Source organism: Telmatherina bonti (assembly GCF_933228915.1).
Source record: "Telmatherina bonti genome assembly, chromosome: 2".
Classification (NCBI taxonomy): domain Eukaryota; kingdom Metazoa; phylum Chordata; class Actinopteri; order Atheriniformes; family Telmatherinidae; genus Telmatherina; species Telmatherina bonti.
In genome coordinates this window covers 31,807,468-31,825,170 of record NC_136620.1, presented here as the reverse complement: position 1 = coordinate 31,825,170, position 17,703 = coordinate 31,807,468, and the positions used below count along the sequence as shown (strand labels likewise).

Here is a 17,703-nt window from a genome sequence, read left to right as displayed (position 1 = left end):
TGGAGTAGGAGAATTTCTTCATAGGACTTTAGAAAGTACTGTTTTATAATGTGTTCTGGGTATTTTCACCACGCATGCTGAGTTACTGTCTCTGTTAAAACCATTAAGAAGGATGTGGGCGTGAACTGTTCTGATGCTGATCCAGTATACAAGAGAGATGCCAACATTTTACTGCTCTACAGTTCTGTTACTCCATGACACACAGCAGTCCTACTATACCGGAGGCTGCCAGCAGCAGGTCCTCTGTGAAAGACACACTCTTTCTCAGCAAGGCAGAATCTGAATGGGTGGAGAAGGGAGGGGGCGGGGTGGTTGCTCTGGGGGCAGAGTTGTGACCATAGCCCTCTGAGGCAGAACCAGGAAGGGACAGAGTGTCTGTGGAGAGGATGGGGGAGCTGGGGCAGAGGAAAATCCCACGCCTGCGTCCCACTGACTGGGGCTCCTCTATCCAGCAGAGAAATAGATGGAAGGTGCACAGAGAAAAACAGATACATTGAGAACGGACAGGCAGAGAGCAATGAGGATAGTGGGCTGAGGATCAATAGTGTGATGTGAAAAGAGTGATGAGGACAATATGAAAACAAGCGCAGAGAGATGAAGCATGCACAGTAGGGATGCCCCAGTTACCAGACGGGAATCGGACTGGAAACCCTGATGCTGACCTGATTAAGCATTTGAGCCATAAACATGACATAACTAATCCACATGAAATATAGTTTCACTGATGTCATAGTTTTGGGTTTTTTGGGGTTTTTTTTAAGGTAGGAGGGGTGTCTTCTGCACTTTAGTCAGTTTTAACAGATATCAAATAATGAAATTCACATTTTGATTTTGAGAAAGACTCGTATCAAATTTTCTCCCAACAATCTCAGTACAGTAATAAGAATACAAAGAGGTGAACCAGTGCAGGAGTTAAGGTAAGACGCAACACTGAAAAAGAAATCAAATACATAAAGCAATTAGTATCAGAAATATGGACACTGAAGACTCTTATCAAAATAGCTTCGGTTACTGTTATGTAATGAATATGGACTTCCACCTCACACCTTCAGTTTTTATTTGAAGACACTATTTTGTAACTGGAGGAACATGCTGACAAAAAAAAACAGTAGTGAGTTTGGTAACATAAAAAGGCCTGGGCATCTATGACAGACAACAGCGGTGCAGCATCTAATCTGCATAAAGAAATCCTCCTCTAAAAAATCCAACCAAGTGCAAAACATTTCCACATCTAGGTCTGAACCTTTGATCTGGACTAAAGAGCAAACATCATGAAAAGAAAAAGTCTCACCACAAGAAGCGGACGACTTTGTAACTCTTAATAACAGAAAGACAATATTTATACGTGCCAGACATGATAAATATAAAATTAACCTTAACTACAATTACAGAAAGGAAAAAAGCTTAGAGAGGCTCGTGATCCAAATCACATGACTTCACTGGTAAAATTTGTGGCAGTGGCATGAGGTTGCAATATTCCAATGACTGAGTTTATTGATGACCATACAGTTGACAGTAGGAGTTGCATGGCATCTACTGAAACCTAAAGAAAAAACCAAAAAACCCACAAACAACAATTTAAGAGAGTTCTTTCAAAGTATTAAAAAAAAAAAAAAATGAGAGAGGGAAACCTATATATCGCTATGTCCACACTTCAGGTGATTGGAGGCACGTTTTGTTCAAACATATCCTGGGGCTATCTAAGTGGACAGGAAGCTCCCTGAAGGACAACATGATGAGATTTCAGCATTACTTTCCGCATATGTTTAAAGTCAATATTCATTACATATACACAGTGTAACTTTGTTTTGGCAACTCAACAAAGCAACACAAATAATGTGTCAGCATCCAAACTGTTATTTGGCCAGAATATAAACGGTGTGGGCAAAGAGAAAAAATGGGAGTCAAACAAAAGAAGGGAAGAGACAAAGTTGGAGAGAAAGAATGTGGGATCTAGTGAAGGCCTGCTGGTCCAATCCTGCAGGATCTGAACGGCAACTGTGCTCAACTCTAACAACTTTTATTACTTGGCTGTGTTAAAATGTGTGAGTACCAGAGTTCAACCAAACTTACCATTTCCTCAGTATTGGCTACTAATGAAGGAGTGACCTCAGATCAACAACAGCCACCTCTGGAGACACAGTGCTTCCAAACACCACAAAATCAGAGGGAAAGAACTGATACAGAGATCTGGTGCATCTTATAAGATTGTGTTTTCTCTTTTTTTTTTTTTTTTTTTAGTGGTAAATAAAAAGACACACCAGGCCACTGGAAACAGATAGGGTTCTGGAAATAGCTAAATAAATGTTTACAATTCACAACAACATAATACTCAACTCAAACATTGAAAAGTGTATAATATGTAAACAAAACAAAACAAAAGAAAAAAAAAAAAAACATGACCATAGCAGCACCAAAAAGTGGTGTTAGGAGAGGGGGAGGGACGATAATGAGAGGGAGTGGGGTGGGGTATATTATTCTTACCCGTCTTGGGCGTCAAACTGAGGTCTGTGTCTGATGATGAGGACTGGCGGCTGCATGGCTTGGAGGGAGAGAAAGGGGGAGGAGAGGAAGAGGAGGTGGGAAGGGCTCTGAAAGGGGTAGGCGGGCCGGAAGACAAGGGCAGATCCTCACCAAATACCGGCCTGCCAGGAGAACATGACACACACACACACACACACATATACACACACACGTCAGTCATCTCACCCTCTGAGAGTTTGTCTGTGTGTGTGTGCATGTGCACATTGTGTCCAATGTTGGTCCGAAGTGGGGAGGTGACTTTTTAATGCGTGATTTGTTTGCTTTGGGTAAGGCGTGTTTGATGTGCTACGGATGGCTGGAAACTAAAAAGCAAGCGTGGAAAGCAAAGGGAAACAACAAAGAAAAGCACACACAAATTAAACTCAAGAAAGCAAAAAACAAACAGGTCAGACTCAACAGAGGATAACAAGCTGAAGCATGTGTCCCAGTAGAGTGAAGCAAAGGTCAGGAGACTGTAGAGAGATCTCAGGTCCCTCTTCATAAAGTAACATGATGCAGATGGGAATTTGACCATCCAACCTGTTAAAATTGGGAAAACTCCAGAGGAAGGATGTGAAGCCAATATCACCAGTTGGCCCTCCTTCTTTACACTGATAATCCCATCTACACTATCAACTATACAGACGCTTGTCACTTTTCTCTGTAAATAAGCACACCATCATCATTTCATATTTTCTGATGCTCTCCTGCACTGATTTGCTTCCCTGCCTCTGCGTACCAGTGAAGATGAGTGTGGGAACAGAGACAGAGAAGTTCTGGGACAGTCTCTGGGAGCTGCAGGCTGAATGCACAGGGCTGTTGTGGGTGGAGCGGCATCCGTGGGCAAGGGGAGACCTAGGCCAATCAGCACACAGAGAGAGAAAGAGAGAGAAAGAGAGAGAAAGAGAGGAAGACGCAGGAACGGAGTGGACAAAAGTGAAAAAATGTCCCCATCCAAATGTAGGCAGAGAGGAAGAAAGAGATGCACACAAGAACCAGCACAACATTGAAGTTGATTGAAAAAAAAAAAAGAGACAAAAAGGAGAAGGGGAGCAAAAAGAGTGCATTTTTTGCTCCAACTTTTTGACCTGTCCTTTTATTTAAAGTCACAGAAAGAAAGTGAAAACTCATGCTGAGCATACAGCTGAAGATCTGCCACAAAAAGGAGGGATGCAAACAATGGCCCAATACTGCCTTGACAATTTCTAAAGACAGATGGATGCATAGAAAACAAACTTGGACTTACCAAAGAAATGAGCAGTCAGAAATGTCAAATATCAATATTTTGTGTTTTGAAATTCCCAATAAATAGAAATTGGAAGAATTTTTTTGTTTGATTTGTTATTTTACAGGTCTTGGTAAATGAAAAAAATTCCTCTGTCAATTTTTTATTGAGACTGAATTGAATCCATACAAATGTATATGTAAACTAAGCAGCTCTAGTGTATTAATACACTAGAGCTGCTGGTGCTGGAAACAAACATAAAATAAAAAGGTAATGTATATTTAAACTCTTTCAGTGGCTCTCAAAACTTAATATTACTTTAGTTCATGGTATAAATTGTTACAAAGGAAATAAGCTCTGAGCCAGAAGCTATCTTTAGTTCTCATTTTCATATTCTCATTTTCATAAAAGTATTTCTCTCTCAAAATAAATAAATTCATAAACAGAAAGAGAAATATTCAATTGCAGCATAGTCAGACTGAAAATCTTAGGTGTCCTTATTTTCATGACATCCTATTTTGAACATCATTAAAAGTAATTTTCTTGGTAAATTTGTACCCTTCACCTTTCATCACCAAACGTTTTTACTACTTTGATACACACAATCTCACAATCATTATATGGACTAAATATAAATCAGAGAACACATGCATTAACTGCTGTTGTGTTTGCAATACTTGGACCAAAGCACACACACACACACACACACACACAAAACAAGCTGCTAAAGGTTTGACCATGCTAGAAGACACACTATTTAGAAGCAGAGTAGACCCAAGCCCTGTTCCAGAAAGTAGGTTCAACTAACTGAGTCTTAAAAGAAACTCTGGGTTAGTTTACCAGGAGCTGATTAACTTTTGAGTTGTCAGACCCACAACAGCTGCTGTGAGTTGGTTTCATCAACTCTGAGTATCTTTACCATGAGTTGAGAAAAAAAACAAAAAAGCCATTATCCATAAAGCACCAATACTTGGATTCACCAGTTAATTTATCCAATTGGAACAGGAGGTGCTTAGAGAGCATATGGGCAATACAAAGAGGTATTTCGTAAAGAAGAGTGTATCGCTTCATTATGTTCATTATAAAATTTACTATGTTGCGAATGTTATAAATAAAAGTCCATTTTATGAAAAAAATTTCAGAAGTAACTTAAAGTAGAAATCTTCCTGACGTTATCTAGTGCCAACTATGTGCCAGGTTGTATATTTACCGCAGGAGTATTCAAGTAGATGCAAAACGGTATCATTTGATGAAATGTTGATCAGGAAACGATAGCGCGTCGGTTTGAGTTTTGAAAAACTCATCTCTCTAATACAATCATTAGTTTTAATTACACTTCTAATTCTCTGGAATGGTGTTGGTAGATGCAACCATTTCTAACAGCTGCTTAAGGAGGATGGAGACATGTACAAACTCAGGGTTTCTCTATAATGAACCTGTCAGCAAGGAGGTTATTTCACAGTAAATACTGTGGTAATAGAGTCAGAGTAAGACTTACCTCACTTTCTGGAACAGAAAACTCAGAGTTTTGTTCAACTCGGGGCAACGTACTCAGAGCTCCACCATAACCCGCTTTCCAGAACAGGCCCCGGAGTGCTCAAATACAACACTACAAAGCACCAAAGCATGCAGACAGAGCAAAATGCCATGCAGGAGCAGCTTAAAAGAGCAGACAAGACTACAGGGCAGCTGAGGATGATCTGTGTGTACTGTATATGTGTGTGTCTCAGGTAATGTTGTGTGTTGTAAAATTTTATGATGCAATACAGAAAACACATACTCGAAATTCCAAGAGGAATCCTACATACTGAGACACACACAGAGCTAACAGTTGAACTGTCCATAAAATGACATACAGCACATTTCACCCACACACTCTCCCTCTCATGCACCCACTGCTTGTCTTCCCCATTCACACAAAGTAGGTCTGCAGTGAAACTTGCACATAAACAGAGATGTCCATGCTTGTGTTGTTGATTTATACTCACTCCTTTCCATCTTTAGAAGGAGAATTGCAGGCATTGGAAGCAGGGGCTGTGTTAGGGTGCGTGTGTGTGCTCAGGATGCTTCCAGAGCTGAGTTTTTCCAGTGTGCAGGCTGTACCTATGGCCCGGACCACCAGGCCTGACTCCCCCTCCAGATCAAAACACTGCAAGTAGCCCACCACTGCATTCCCACCCATCTCCAGTACCTTAAGTCCTATTTTTCTCTGCAGCTCTCCTGAATAAGAAGCAACACAGTCACGTTAACAACAGAAATTCCTGTAGTCCAGTAAGAGCAGATTAGTGTTGACCTTCTCACCAGACATGAGAGAGATGAGCCTTTGACGAGCTTCATTAGAGGCCCGGGGGGTTCTAATACGGTCTATCCACTGATACTCTGGGTCTTCATTCACCACCAGTTCCTCCACAAACCCATGCACCATTGCTGCGCGGTAGCCCCGTGGAATGGATGTGGCTGAAAGTCAAATTTAAATCACCACACAAAGTGAAAGAAGTTAAGACTTAATTAGCATAGTTCCTGCAAAATCTTTCTTCAGCTGTGATTCAGTTTAAGGAGATTTCCCCCCCTGTAGCAGTTCCTTGTCTACAGATGTACTGATGGCAAAACTTATCATTTTACTAACTATGAAATTGTCATGCCTAAAAGACAGAAAAAACTGCCCTTAGACTTAACATCTTCTATTACTGCTCTGCAACTACAGAATGCTAATAATATTATGCATAATATGAGAACCAGAGTCAAATCACACATACTGCAGAAAAACTTGACCCCACATGATGACTGCCTGAAGCGGTTCAAATCATTGAAAAGCTCCACTTTGACAAGGACATTTATCTCTCCTCGGATACCTAATCGGATATAATAAAAGGAGATGCAAAGCAATAAGAAACTACACACATTAAAATTGGAATTATGAAAGTATGAGATGAGTTGAGCACTGTACCATGGATGGTATCATAGATGGGAAACCAGCCAGAGATGACAGAGGCAGCCTCAGTACACAGTAATGGGTCAATGTCAATGTAAACTTTCCCTATGGCATCATTAGCACTGTAAGTATCATGGTCCAATACTGTGATCTGCAAAGGCTCATCCTGCAAGTCCTCATCATCAACCTAGGTAACAAGAGAAAGTGAAGAGCATTCTTAGAAAAAATACAGATGTTAATGGATTTTATAAAAATGATACTATGTATTAAATAATGCTACCACTATCTGCTAGGGATAAAAAAGGCTTGTGAGCCATTTTACCTCAAATTTGAACCATTCAGAGTTCCACTGAGGATTAAGGGACTTGGGGCAGACATCCGTTTTGAAGGTTGTGTTTCCAAACTTGACCTGAAAAATAAAAATGGAAATCAATTTGCAAAATACAATATGAACCTTGCAAATCACTCAGCCCTTTCATTCAACTGAGAATTGTACTTAAATGCTTAAAACTATATTTAAAAAAATTAAAAGGAATAACTGATAGGTTGTTCAAAATAATTTAGATATTATATATATTAAATGCATTACATTTTATATTAACAAGTTTATCAATTTAGCATGACTGTTTATATAAGGAACATCCATAAAGCCTGAATCTTTCAACACTTGGGCACTATTATTTCACAACTTAAAATATAAACCAGCAGATTTTTTTTTATCATAAACCATACACAAAATGTGGAGAATTTTTTACATGGAAGGCAAATGACAAGAAGTCTATATTTAATAGATGTGATTTTGAGACTGTAGAGCAGCACTTTATTAAAATCAGGCATGATTCTGTGAAGGAAATGTCTGCATTGGCTCAGGAATACTTTTTAACACAATTTTAAGCAAACAGATATTTTCCCTTCCTTTACAAATACAAGTTAAAACTTAAGTCAAACATATTTAAATACAGTTCTGAAACACTGACACAGTTTTAGGAAAATAATCCTATGGTCAAAAGTGATCAAAATTTGAAATTATGTTTTTGAAAATCATAAATATTGTATCCTACAAGCTCAAGAGTAGAAGGAACCTCCAGCTGATGATTAGTGCACGGATCTAAGGTCAGAAACCATGGAATGAGATGGATAACTCCCATCTATAACCACATCATTAATGCTTGATGAATGTGATCTACAAGATATGAAGCAACACATGCTACTGTCCAGGACTGAACTGGACTGCCTTCAGTTTACCCAAGTCTAAGGCAGACCAAAAAAAGGAGGTAAAAGGCAAAATTAGGAAAACTTTTTAAAATTACAGCTCCTGATCAGCTTAGTTCTCAAATAATGTGAGACTCTAAGCTTAAGCACATTATGGTAAACAGGCCCATCTTATATTTTGCACTCTGAGCATTTATTAAAACAACTGCTGTAATGTGCCAATCATATGGGTAAATGGAAATATATAACAATAATATTGTGTTATAAAATTATATTAAAATATAATTGTTTAACTGTCCACTGTTTGATTATTAAAATGTTTGTACAGAAGTATATGAGTCTTCTCTTACCTCTACAAAGGCATCAGTGAGGTCACTGGCTCGGTCCATCACAGGCAAGTGGCGACCCGCCACAATTTTGGCCTTTAGTTTCCCAGGCATGACTTAAATTTATCTGCACACAAAAAAACGACAATGCTTAACGGAGTTTATGCTTTTTTTGTTTGTTTGTTTTTATTTCTCACATGGTTGTACAAAAGGTAATAAGAAGACTTTACAATATAAAAACAAAACAAACAGAGCACCATGCTTGTAAAGGAGCAGGAAAAATATCTGCCCCTTTTTAAAAAAAAAAAAAAAGAAAGAAAAGAAACATAACGCACCAATAAATTGTTATTGATTTTCTAAGCGACACTCAATGAAAAGAGAAAAAAAAATCATTGTCATAGGCATGCCATATGTCTTAAGTTTTCTTAAGTTGTTCACTTATAAACGGATAACTTCCCACATTTTAACTGTTTGTGATAATTTTCTCAAATTAAATAAATTTTCTCATACATATAGTTATGTACAATCACTTTTACATGTACATAGATGTACATACATACATACATGTACATGTATAAATATGCACACATGAAGCACGTACATAAACAGACAGACATGGACATCCACATACATACATAATACATAAGTCAAAGTAATTCTGTCCTGTGGTCAGGACAGAATTAGTTTATGGTTTACAGCTGAAAAGTGTCAAGGCTGCACTCACTAGCGAAAGCTAAAACTAGTCATGTTGACATAGTGGGGAGCCCTTTCCTCACATTTCAAAGCTCACTAGCTGAATTTCCTGTGCTAAACTACACGTTTCCCCCCAAATCTGACCAGCATATAGGCTCAGTTTGTGATATTATAAGTTAAAATGACAACGCCCTGCAGTTCACTAGGTTATGTTAGCAAAGCGTGGCTAGCATCTAAAGCCACTTACGTTGACTGCAATGCAGTCAGAATCTCGTTAGCTATAGTTACCTGATCGGCCATGTTTATACGGCCATCCCTAAAAAGCTACCACCTATGCTATCTCAAAACATACTTCATACACCAACTGTAAACAGTATCATCCTTACCAGTGCTACAATATCATTATACAGCTCTCTGAGTGGCAGCAGTCTCGTTTTACATGGACATTTCTGTTGACAGCCCACCGTTCGTCTGACCTCCGTGTCTCTCCCATAACACGAGACGTTAGTTCCCAGTACACCGCGTAAGGAAGTGTTGGTCAACTTAGAAATACTAAAAGCAGTTTTTAGCAATAAATACACATATATAGTGTTACATTTGCGAAAATAACGTTACAAGCTACTAGGTATCACGCATGCTCCAGCTCGAGATGCATGGAAAAGGGCTTGATAAAGATCGAGCTCGTGATGAATGAGTTTTCAGGGGTACTCTGTGATGCGTTCATGTGCACTTTGTAAAGCTGTATGTCACAGTACAAACCTTAAACCCTGGTGTTCTCTGATAGAGAAAGTGGCAAAAATTAAACAAAATTGCGCTGATAATAATCTGAGTTCCAACCTAAAATATATATAAGAGGGTTGTCAATAAATAACAATAACATGAAGTGCATTTATGTGAACTATATTTCTGTTTTTGTAGCTGCGTAGTAGTAAATGTGTAAATTACCGTATTTCATGAAGGCAGCGTAAAGACCTGCATTAGACATGCGCACAGGCATGTGCCATTTCAAAAGATGTTCAAAAGCCATTGGTAACACACTAATAAGCTACAATGATAGAATGAACGAGACATTCCTCGTTACAATCAGGAAGTAATGTATTTTAACTTGAACAAGTTAAACATAAAATATGCTGTTTTGATCAAGCTGCAACAAACTTAGGTGAAAATGGCCCTGAACCATTATTTTTCTCACTTTTTAATGTTTCCTTGAGCAGCCACAGTGGTCTGACCTCCAAACATACCAAAACTTCTCAGACGGATACATGTATAGCTATATTTATCTTGATGTTTCAGTGCTTTTAAAAGTTGCTGATCAGGTCTGCCATGTCAGCACGGTTTGTTGCTCCAGGTGGATTTGTCTGAATTAAATCACAGAAGCACAGCCTATCACCTCTGTCCACATTAGGGAAATCAGACTCGCTGGCATTTTTATTTAGCATATATGAGAAGGCAAAGTTCTGTGCCATCTTTGGCATTAGATTAAGTTATAGATCACCCATATCAACGTAATGACTTGTTCTTTACTTTTCAGGCTTAATTTGACCTTTTTCCTTAAATAGCTGAAATCTGTGCAACAATAAGAGCAGCTTTCTCATTGAAAGGCATTAAAGACTAACTAAAGGACAAAGAGGTGTCATAAACAAGGAATGTGTCAATCTTAAAATAGATGCAGTGGCAAAGCAACATTAGATGTCTTGTGCAGTCTACACTATACCCGTATCTATATAAAACACCTATGTTTGTTCACATGTAGGCCCACAAAACATGTCATCACTCACACACAAATGAATTATGTTGGAGGTGACTGACACCAACAAAGTCAACACTTTCCAGCTACTGAAGGACACTACAGAGGTAGAACATGAAGAAGGAAAGTTAAATATGAAAGAAACTTTGGCTCATGATTCAATTTTTGAAGCAAGGTTAATGTGGTCTGTTCACTGAATAAAAAAAGACTGAATACATACTCCAGTTCTTGTTGATTATCGTCCATAATTTAAATTTTAGTATAGTTTATAGGGAAACAGATTGCGATTGATCCAAGAGAATCTCTGCTCACTTTGTTGACAATTACAGTTAGCAAAACCATGAAATTTGTACTTTAGTTTTTCTATAGTCTTAGTGCATTTTTTCTATGCCCTACCTCACCAGTATCCCTTGTGTGTGTGTTTTAGATCTATTTTCAGCCCACAGTGTCAACTTTAATTGCTGCAAAATATTTTGAATTATTATGTATCTTGGAATAAGACAAAATTTGTTTTTTCTCCTTTTTAATTTGACTTCCTTCTTATTTAGCATCTCACTGATTACTCGGACCTTGTTCTGATAAATAGCAGAGTGGGTGCAGCACATAGTGCAGATGGTAGGCATAGCACTTGAAAGGTTGTTATATAAAGCAATGTGACATCTGCTATCAGCTGCACAAGGAGAAGGAGCATTTGTGTTTGTTATTGCTGACAGACAAGAAAAGCACAAAAAATAATATTTATAACTACTTGATGCTGTGTTGAGACACATTATTCCTCTTGAAGAAAACAAACACGATTATAGATTAACAGCTGTGCATAATACACATTTAGGCTGCCTCATAAGAAATTATTCTTCTGCTTTTTTGTTATTTGTTCCAGATGACACAAAGAGTTAAATGAGAGGATCAGGATAGAAAATATTTCATTAGAAGTCCTTTGATTTGGTGGTGGGACATTTGTTAATTCAAGGTGGTACTATAACTCTCAAAAGAGGTTTCAAGTTAACAAGCAGGGCTTTCCACTAATCCTGGTGACAGAACAATAATTTCTTACTGACAGCTGGGTGGTGCCAAAGGGCCAACTGTTAGAATAGCTAGAGAAAAAGACAAGATATCTTACAATGTCCATATTTCAGGGTACCACAAACATGGCATCAAAATAAAATTGTATCTTTATCTTCACTGTTTTGATAAAGGACATGGCAGTAAAATGTTTCATTTGCATGTTGATAAGAAAGTTGTAGGAAGCTCTATGGACCTGAAAGTCCAATTGAGCTCCGAGAAGTCATCTGACTTTTTAAATAGGATTCTGTGATGTAGTGAGACATCCTATTAATAGAGCTTCTTTGCTCTTCAAACCTTAGTATAAAAGGCACCTGCAGTTGAACCTTAGTCTGATGTTCTATTCCTGTGAGATCATTTTTGTTCAGGGGGAGCTATTTACTGCTAATTACAGGACTATTTATCATTTTAGATAAAAAAGCATTTTAATTGTTCCTTTTCCAGAGGACCAGGATGTCTGACAAGTAAGTTATGTCATCACATAATTTTAAAGTATCTTGTTTCCCAGAGTTTTTATTGGCCTAAGATGTCATTTTACCTAATAACTATGTCTTTTTTTGTGCGTCTGCATTCCTCGTTTTTTATCTTTCCTGTGTGGTCCAACAAACTACTCATTGCCATCAGTTACGTAAGTTGTATCCAGCATGTCTCAGTGTGTTTTCAAGGCTAAATAACTGGGTGAAATGATTTAAAGATGGTTTCATGCACTTTAAAAATCATGAGATCTTTTCCTTTTTTTCCCTCAGTACCCAACACCAACGCCCCCAAAGGCAGAAGCTAAGGTAGCCATTCTTCACTGGCAATTTATCTATGAAGAATACCGCTTTTGTGGTAACTTGTCAAAAAGTGTTTCTATTTTATTCCGTTTTCACTCTATTCCAGCCAAGAAAATCAATAATGTTAACTTGATGAAGCACAATCTGTGATATTAACCTGATTTGAAATTATGTAATATTTGTGAAGTGCATGTTCAACCTTACATCCTGTATGTTATTTGCCTTTTTAAAATTTTTTTTATTTACCAAAAGTAATTGCTCACCTGAGACTACAAACAACTGACAACCAAATTTAGGAGTTAATGTTGGACTTTGTAAACTTTCATGGCTTGGCTTAAAATTTGAATGATTTTTGGAGCATGAATTAATTTCCTACCTTTCAATTTCAATTACCTGAAGTAGCTCAACGCCAATTAGAATTTTTTTCCTTTGTCTGTTTGCTTTTTATGGCTCAAGTTCAACCAAAAGTATTTTGTAGAACAAATTACAAGATTCAAAAGGTTACAAACATGTATGGAAAGTGTAAACGGTTACCAATAATTTAAAAGCAATTTGTTAATTGTAGTTTTAAAAAAATCAGATTAAAAAGTGAATAAAAACAAAGCAGCAAAAAAAAAAAGAAAAAAAAGAAGGTTGAAAATATTCAAATCCAAGAAACGGAATTAGTGAATTAAACAGAAGTTCTGTCAAAGAAGAAATATTTTATTTTTTTAATTAAAAGCAGAGTCTGTATTGAGACAGGCAGCTCTTTCTACAGGAGTGTAGCCTGAAGGCAAAAGGCTCTGTTTTCCAGTGCAGTCTTTAAAATTCTGTGGACCACAAGTCATCCTACCATCTGAGAGCAAACGGTTCTTGTGGGATGACAAGGAAAAACAAGACAGTTAAGGTACAATGGAGCTTGGCTTGTGAAGGACTTTTTAGATATTATAAATTTATTCTAGGATTTAAAGAGAGGCTACATAGAAAGCACATTGGCTACAGTGTTTTGGATGATCCAAGTTGATTATCATTGAATTATATGTTCAGCCAGCCGAACAGTCTTTTCTGTTGTCTAATCTTAATGTGATGAGTGTCATCAAATTTTAGTTTCTTTTTGTGGAAATTTTTCTCTTCAGTTTGACCTTTGGCGGATTTTCTCATTGAGGCTCCCCCTGATGATGGCTAATCTAGCCAATTCTCACTCAGCTCAGTTAAAGTCAGTCTGATGTTGACTCTTGTCTTGTCTGCTATTTTCTCTGTTTCTTTTCCTTGCTTCCTCCAATACTGTTCTCTTGAGTTTCTTTGATGAGTCAGCCATGGTTCATGTTAAAAAGGGCCAGTGCACTGATATCCAGTTGCTGGCATGTGGCATTCTGCTCCAAAACAAAATGTTGTAGTAAAGTGGTGCATTGTCAAAGAAGTGTGCTTTCTCAGCTTTTCTTTAATGATTTGTACCTCAATAATGTACAGTCATTTCCCTTTGAGGATTAATAATATTCAATACTCATTTTAATAACAGCAGAGATTTAAGCAATATTTTCCAATGACATTACCCAAGGTAATGTATAGAACACAAATGGTCCTAGTTTAGAGTTCTGTGGAACACCATAACTAACTAACACATATAGCTGCAATTTGCTCAGTGAAATATTTAGAGCTTTACTCTTTTATTACAAGATTTTCATGGAAAAGACACCAGTTTTATTGTTGAAAAACACTTTTCCTGCATTGCTGAGGCACCACTTGCAACCTTTTTCATTTTAACTGTGTCTTTGAGGCCCCTTACCAGAAGGCCAAATATAATTCTAACTGGTCAGATGATTGATACAAAATGTTGGAACAGTTGCTCCTGCATTGCTTGGGGCATTATTAACAAGCCATTAAGCAAGACATTGTCTAAATGTTACAAAGAAGTGTCATTAAGTAAAGGAAGAGAAGACTGGACTGCAAACAAGCTGTTTTAGGTAGATCGCAAGTTGATGGTGTTTCGTTTGAGGCAAAAATTCACTTGAGTTTGCAATTTAAGGATTATAATTTTGCTGACCTTTACACACAAAAGATTTTTATCCCACATTATAGGATAAGGAATGGGCTAAGCGATTAAAATAAGGCTTAACATCTTAAATAGGATTGTTTTGTTCAATGTCATAGAGGTGCTTTGTCTTTTTTCTAATCATTTTCTCATTTCAGAAACAAAAGTCAAGTATAATGTGACATTTTCTGTATTATTTCACAGCCAAAATGCAAGATTTCAGCATCACGCAAGCTTTCACTGAAGGTAAATGGCAGACATGATGTAAAACATGCATGACTTTGCATGTCAGTTAATGACAAATATACTCAAAATAAGAAATTTGCTCGCAACAACCAAAAGTAAAAAGAGATATACTGATTGCATCTCCTTTGACTTGCCCAGATCCTTCTACTGACTCGTGCAATGGAGGACCTGGAGGCAGAGAAGGTTGCATGTGAGGAGGAGAAAGTTCGTTACCTGGGAGAAAAGATTCCACCACTACAGCTAAGTGGTTTAAAACTGGAGGAGCTGCAGGTGAGAGATAGAGACAAATAGTCAAAGGACATATAACATATGGTGTCATGGCTCTGAAACACTAACAACTATTCTTTTTACCTGTTTTTTTTTTTTTGTAGAAAATCTGTAAGGAGATGCATGACAAGATTGATGCTGTAGATGAGGAGAGATACGACTGTGAAGCCAAAGTGATAAAAAACAACAAAGATGTATGAGTACAACACCAACAGACGCGCTCCACTGGCACACAAAAAGGTTTTAACCAGAAAGAATTCACAGTCAGGTTTTTCTCTATCTCAAGATCAATGAGCTGAATCTAAAGGTGCAGGACCTTGGAGGAAAGTTTAAGAAACCAGCACTGAGGAAGGTGAGAGTTTCAGCAGATGAGATGCTAAAAGCTTTGTTTGGATCCAAGAATAAGGGCTCTATGGACCTAAGGGCCAACCTCAAATCTGTGAAGAAAGAGGACATCAAACAAGAAAAGGTATGAATGCACCATCACAAATAAGTCAGTGACTTTTTATAAGAAGATTAAAATAAAATCTAACAATCTGAATGTGGGATGTGAAACTTTAGGAGCTGACGATGGAAGTGGGTGACTGGCGTAAGAACGTGGAGGCCATGTCTGACATGAAAGGCAGGAAGAAAATGTTTGATGCTGCTGGTGGTGCTGTGTAGACGAGCTCCTCTGTTCCACTCATACAGCATGACGTTTGAGAAGAAGCTGAAAAAACTGAGACCTGCTTGGACATTCAGCACTTGGAAGTTTTTGAAAGTCAACTATAACCATAATGACATGAGTTTATTTGGCTGTAAAATAATCTTTGTCAGTGTTTTTTTTTTTTTTGCAGAGGTTTGGAAATGTCTCTTTGCACTTTTTTGTTCCCATACATTTCATTAATAAAAGAATGCATGCACATTGAAACTCTCCATACATTCTGCTATGTATAAAGATTAAATTGTTTGCATATAATAATGCTTTGGCTCAGCAGAATACAGCATCATAAATCTGCTTGCTTAAATGCTGGAAAAAGTAAATAAAATAAAATAATTATGCTTTTGCATTACTTTTGCCTCCTGTCAGCAAATGTGAAGCTAATTACAGTTCTACAAACTGCTATTTGACACATTTGATTTGTTAGATATGAAGTGAGGCATGATGTCCTCATATAGTAAAGAATTCTGTTTGTAATTGCAGAACTCTTTGTCCTTTACACAGTTATCGAGGTGTCACAGCTGTTTTTTCAGTGCCTCAGCTAAGTTATACTGTTGACTTAATGTTGCCAACAGATATATTTTCTGTCAGGGCAAGGATATACTTAGTCTTTTCTCTTGTCTGGAATGAATTCCTCTCTGCTTATAAACAGTAAACATTGTCACACACACCAACAGTTGTCCTTGGTCTGACATTAGTGTGTCAGGAGGTTGAATGATGGGGTGAAGGGATAGAGTCAGCAACCCTTAAAGAATTTGAGACTGCCATGAAGCATCTGTACATATACAGTTTTGTGACCATCTAAATGCCAGAGTACACTCAGATTGGAATTTTTATGGTACCATTATTAGTCTGCCGTTGCCAAAGATCAGAACTGTCCTCATGGTCCACAACTCTACAACAGTTTTAGTAACAGTTTACGACCATGCCCGTTGTGGATCATATGCTCATTCAGAAGACATTACAATGCATGACATTGCTTCATGAAATGCTAAGAATTATTCCTGGTAACATGTTTAAAATGCACTATAATGGATCAAAACACTAAATTTTGTTATATTCCATTATACTAATTCAGAAAACTTTGTATTACCATTCATAAAGTTCAAATAAACATGCTTATGTCATAGCAAGTAGGATGACTTGGCTGCTGTGTTGTGCCGAAGGAAGTTTGCTTTGCAAAGAGGTGCTTTATGAATGTAAGAACCCTCTTGATAGCTTCAGTATAATTCTTTTTAAATGTGTCTACTGATGAGCTTACATAATTAACATTAATGCTAAACCCTGACAGGGGAGGAAGGGGGAAAAAGAAAATAAAGAGTGAAAGAGTGAAAAGAAGCAAAAGAGAAGGATACACAGCAACAGCATCAGTTTTATAATCCAAAACAGGAAAAACCAGACAACCAGCTGCAACAACTGTCAAGAAAAAGTAAAAGCGCTTGCAATATTTTCAAGAATCAAAGCTGACAATCACTGGGATCCTACCAAAAGAAGACAAGCTGGGAAAGAAAACTATGAATCACAAGAAAAAATATGAACATAAGTTTAATTCTTGGAGATTAAAACCACTGGACAACGCTGTCTCAGCATGCAGGCCTGTAAAAGTGGGAGCAGAATATCAGGCATGAATAGCGATCAGTTATTGTGCAAATGTGACCTGGCACCTGCAAATATCAGAGTATGAACAGGGAGCCCCCAGGTCAGAAAAGCCAGTTGCCACCCAAGAGGAGGAATTCCAATCAGCCCATCAAAAAACAACCACACACTGGCCCAGAAGGTGGCAGAAGAAGGCCCCAGCCAGGAGGCCAGGGACGGCAGCTACCAGCCTGACATGTGCTCGCCCCCAGAGAGAGATAGAACTTGAGCCCGGGGCTCCAGGAGCACAAGAGTAACCCAAATGCCCAGGAAGACCAGCCCCTTTCAAATGGCCACGCAACACAGACCAGCACCCATCCTGATGTCCAAGTCAGGCACCCCACAACC

General features: G+C 37.9%; 2 protein-coding genes across 16 annotated transcripts in view; one reads left to right on the top strand and one right to left on the bottom strand.

Annotated features, from left to right (window-relative positions):
- Positions 1 to 9,589, bottom strand: part of c2cd5 (C2 calcium dependent domain containing 5) — a 28,491-nt gene extending 18,902 nt beyond the window's left edge. For 10 of the 15 annotated variants that reach the window (XM_079247356.1, XM_079247364.1, XM_079247365.1 and 7 more), the window contains exons 1-9: positions 9,298 to 9,589; positions 8,243 to 8,345; positions 7,003 to 7,089; positions 6,696 to 6,867; positions 6,505 to 6,600; positions 6,050 to 6,205; positions 5,737 to 5,968; positions 2,485 to 2,645; positions 220 to 444 (exon numbers count right to left, since the gene is read on the bottom strand). In XM_079247356.1, the coding sequence (XP_079103482.1) occupies positions 220 to 444; positions 2,485 to 2,645; positions 5,737 to 5,968; positions 6,050 to 6,205; positions 6,505 to 6,600; positions 6,696 to 6,867; positions 7,003 to 7,089; positions 8,243 to 8,332 (1,219 nt within the window). In that variant the 5' untranslated portion in view covers positions 8,333 to 8,345; positions 9,298 to 9,589. The remainder of the gene's footprint in view (positions 1 to 219; positions 445 to 2,484; positions 2,646 to 5,736; positions 5,969 to 6,049; positions 6,206 to 6,504; positions 6,601 to 6,695; positions 6,868 to 7,002; positions 7,090 to 8,242; positions 8,346 to 9,297) is intronic. The other 5 variants (XM_079247357.1, XM_079247358.1, XM_079247360.1 and 2 more) reach the window with 1 other exon arrangement.
- Positions 9,590 to 12,054: 2,465 nt separating this feature from the next.
- On the top strand, positions 12,055 to 16,072 carry tnni1c (troponin I, skeletal, slow c). Its single transcript, XM_079259666.1, has 7 exons — positions 12,055 to 12,188; positions 12,467 to 12,502; positions 14,712 to 14,753; positions 14,892 to 15,023; positions 15,125 to 15,214; positions 15,307 to 15,489; positions 15,582 to 16,072. The coding sequence occupies exons 4-7, from the start codon at positions 14,913 to 14,915 to the stop codon at positions 15,681 to 15,683; spliced, it is 486 nt and encodes a 161-aa protein (XP_079115792.1). The 5' UTR covers positions 12,055 to 12,188; positions 12,467 to 12,502; positions 14,712 to 14,753; positions 14,892 to 14,912; the 3' UTR covers positions 15,684 to 16,072.
- The last annotated feature ends 1,631 nt before the right edge of the window (positions 16,073 to 17,703 follow it).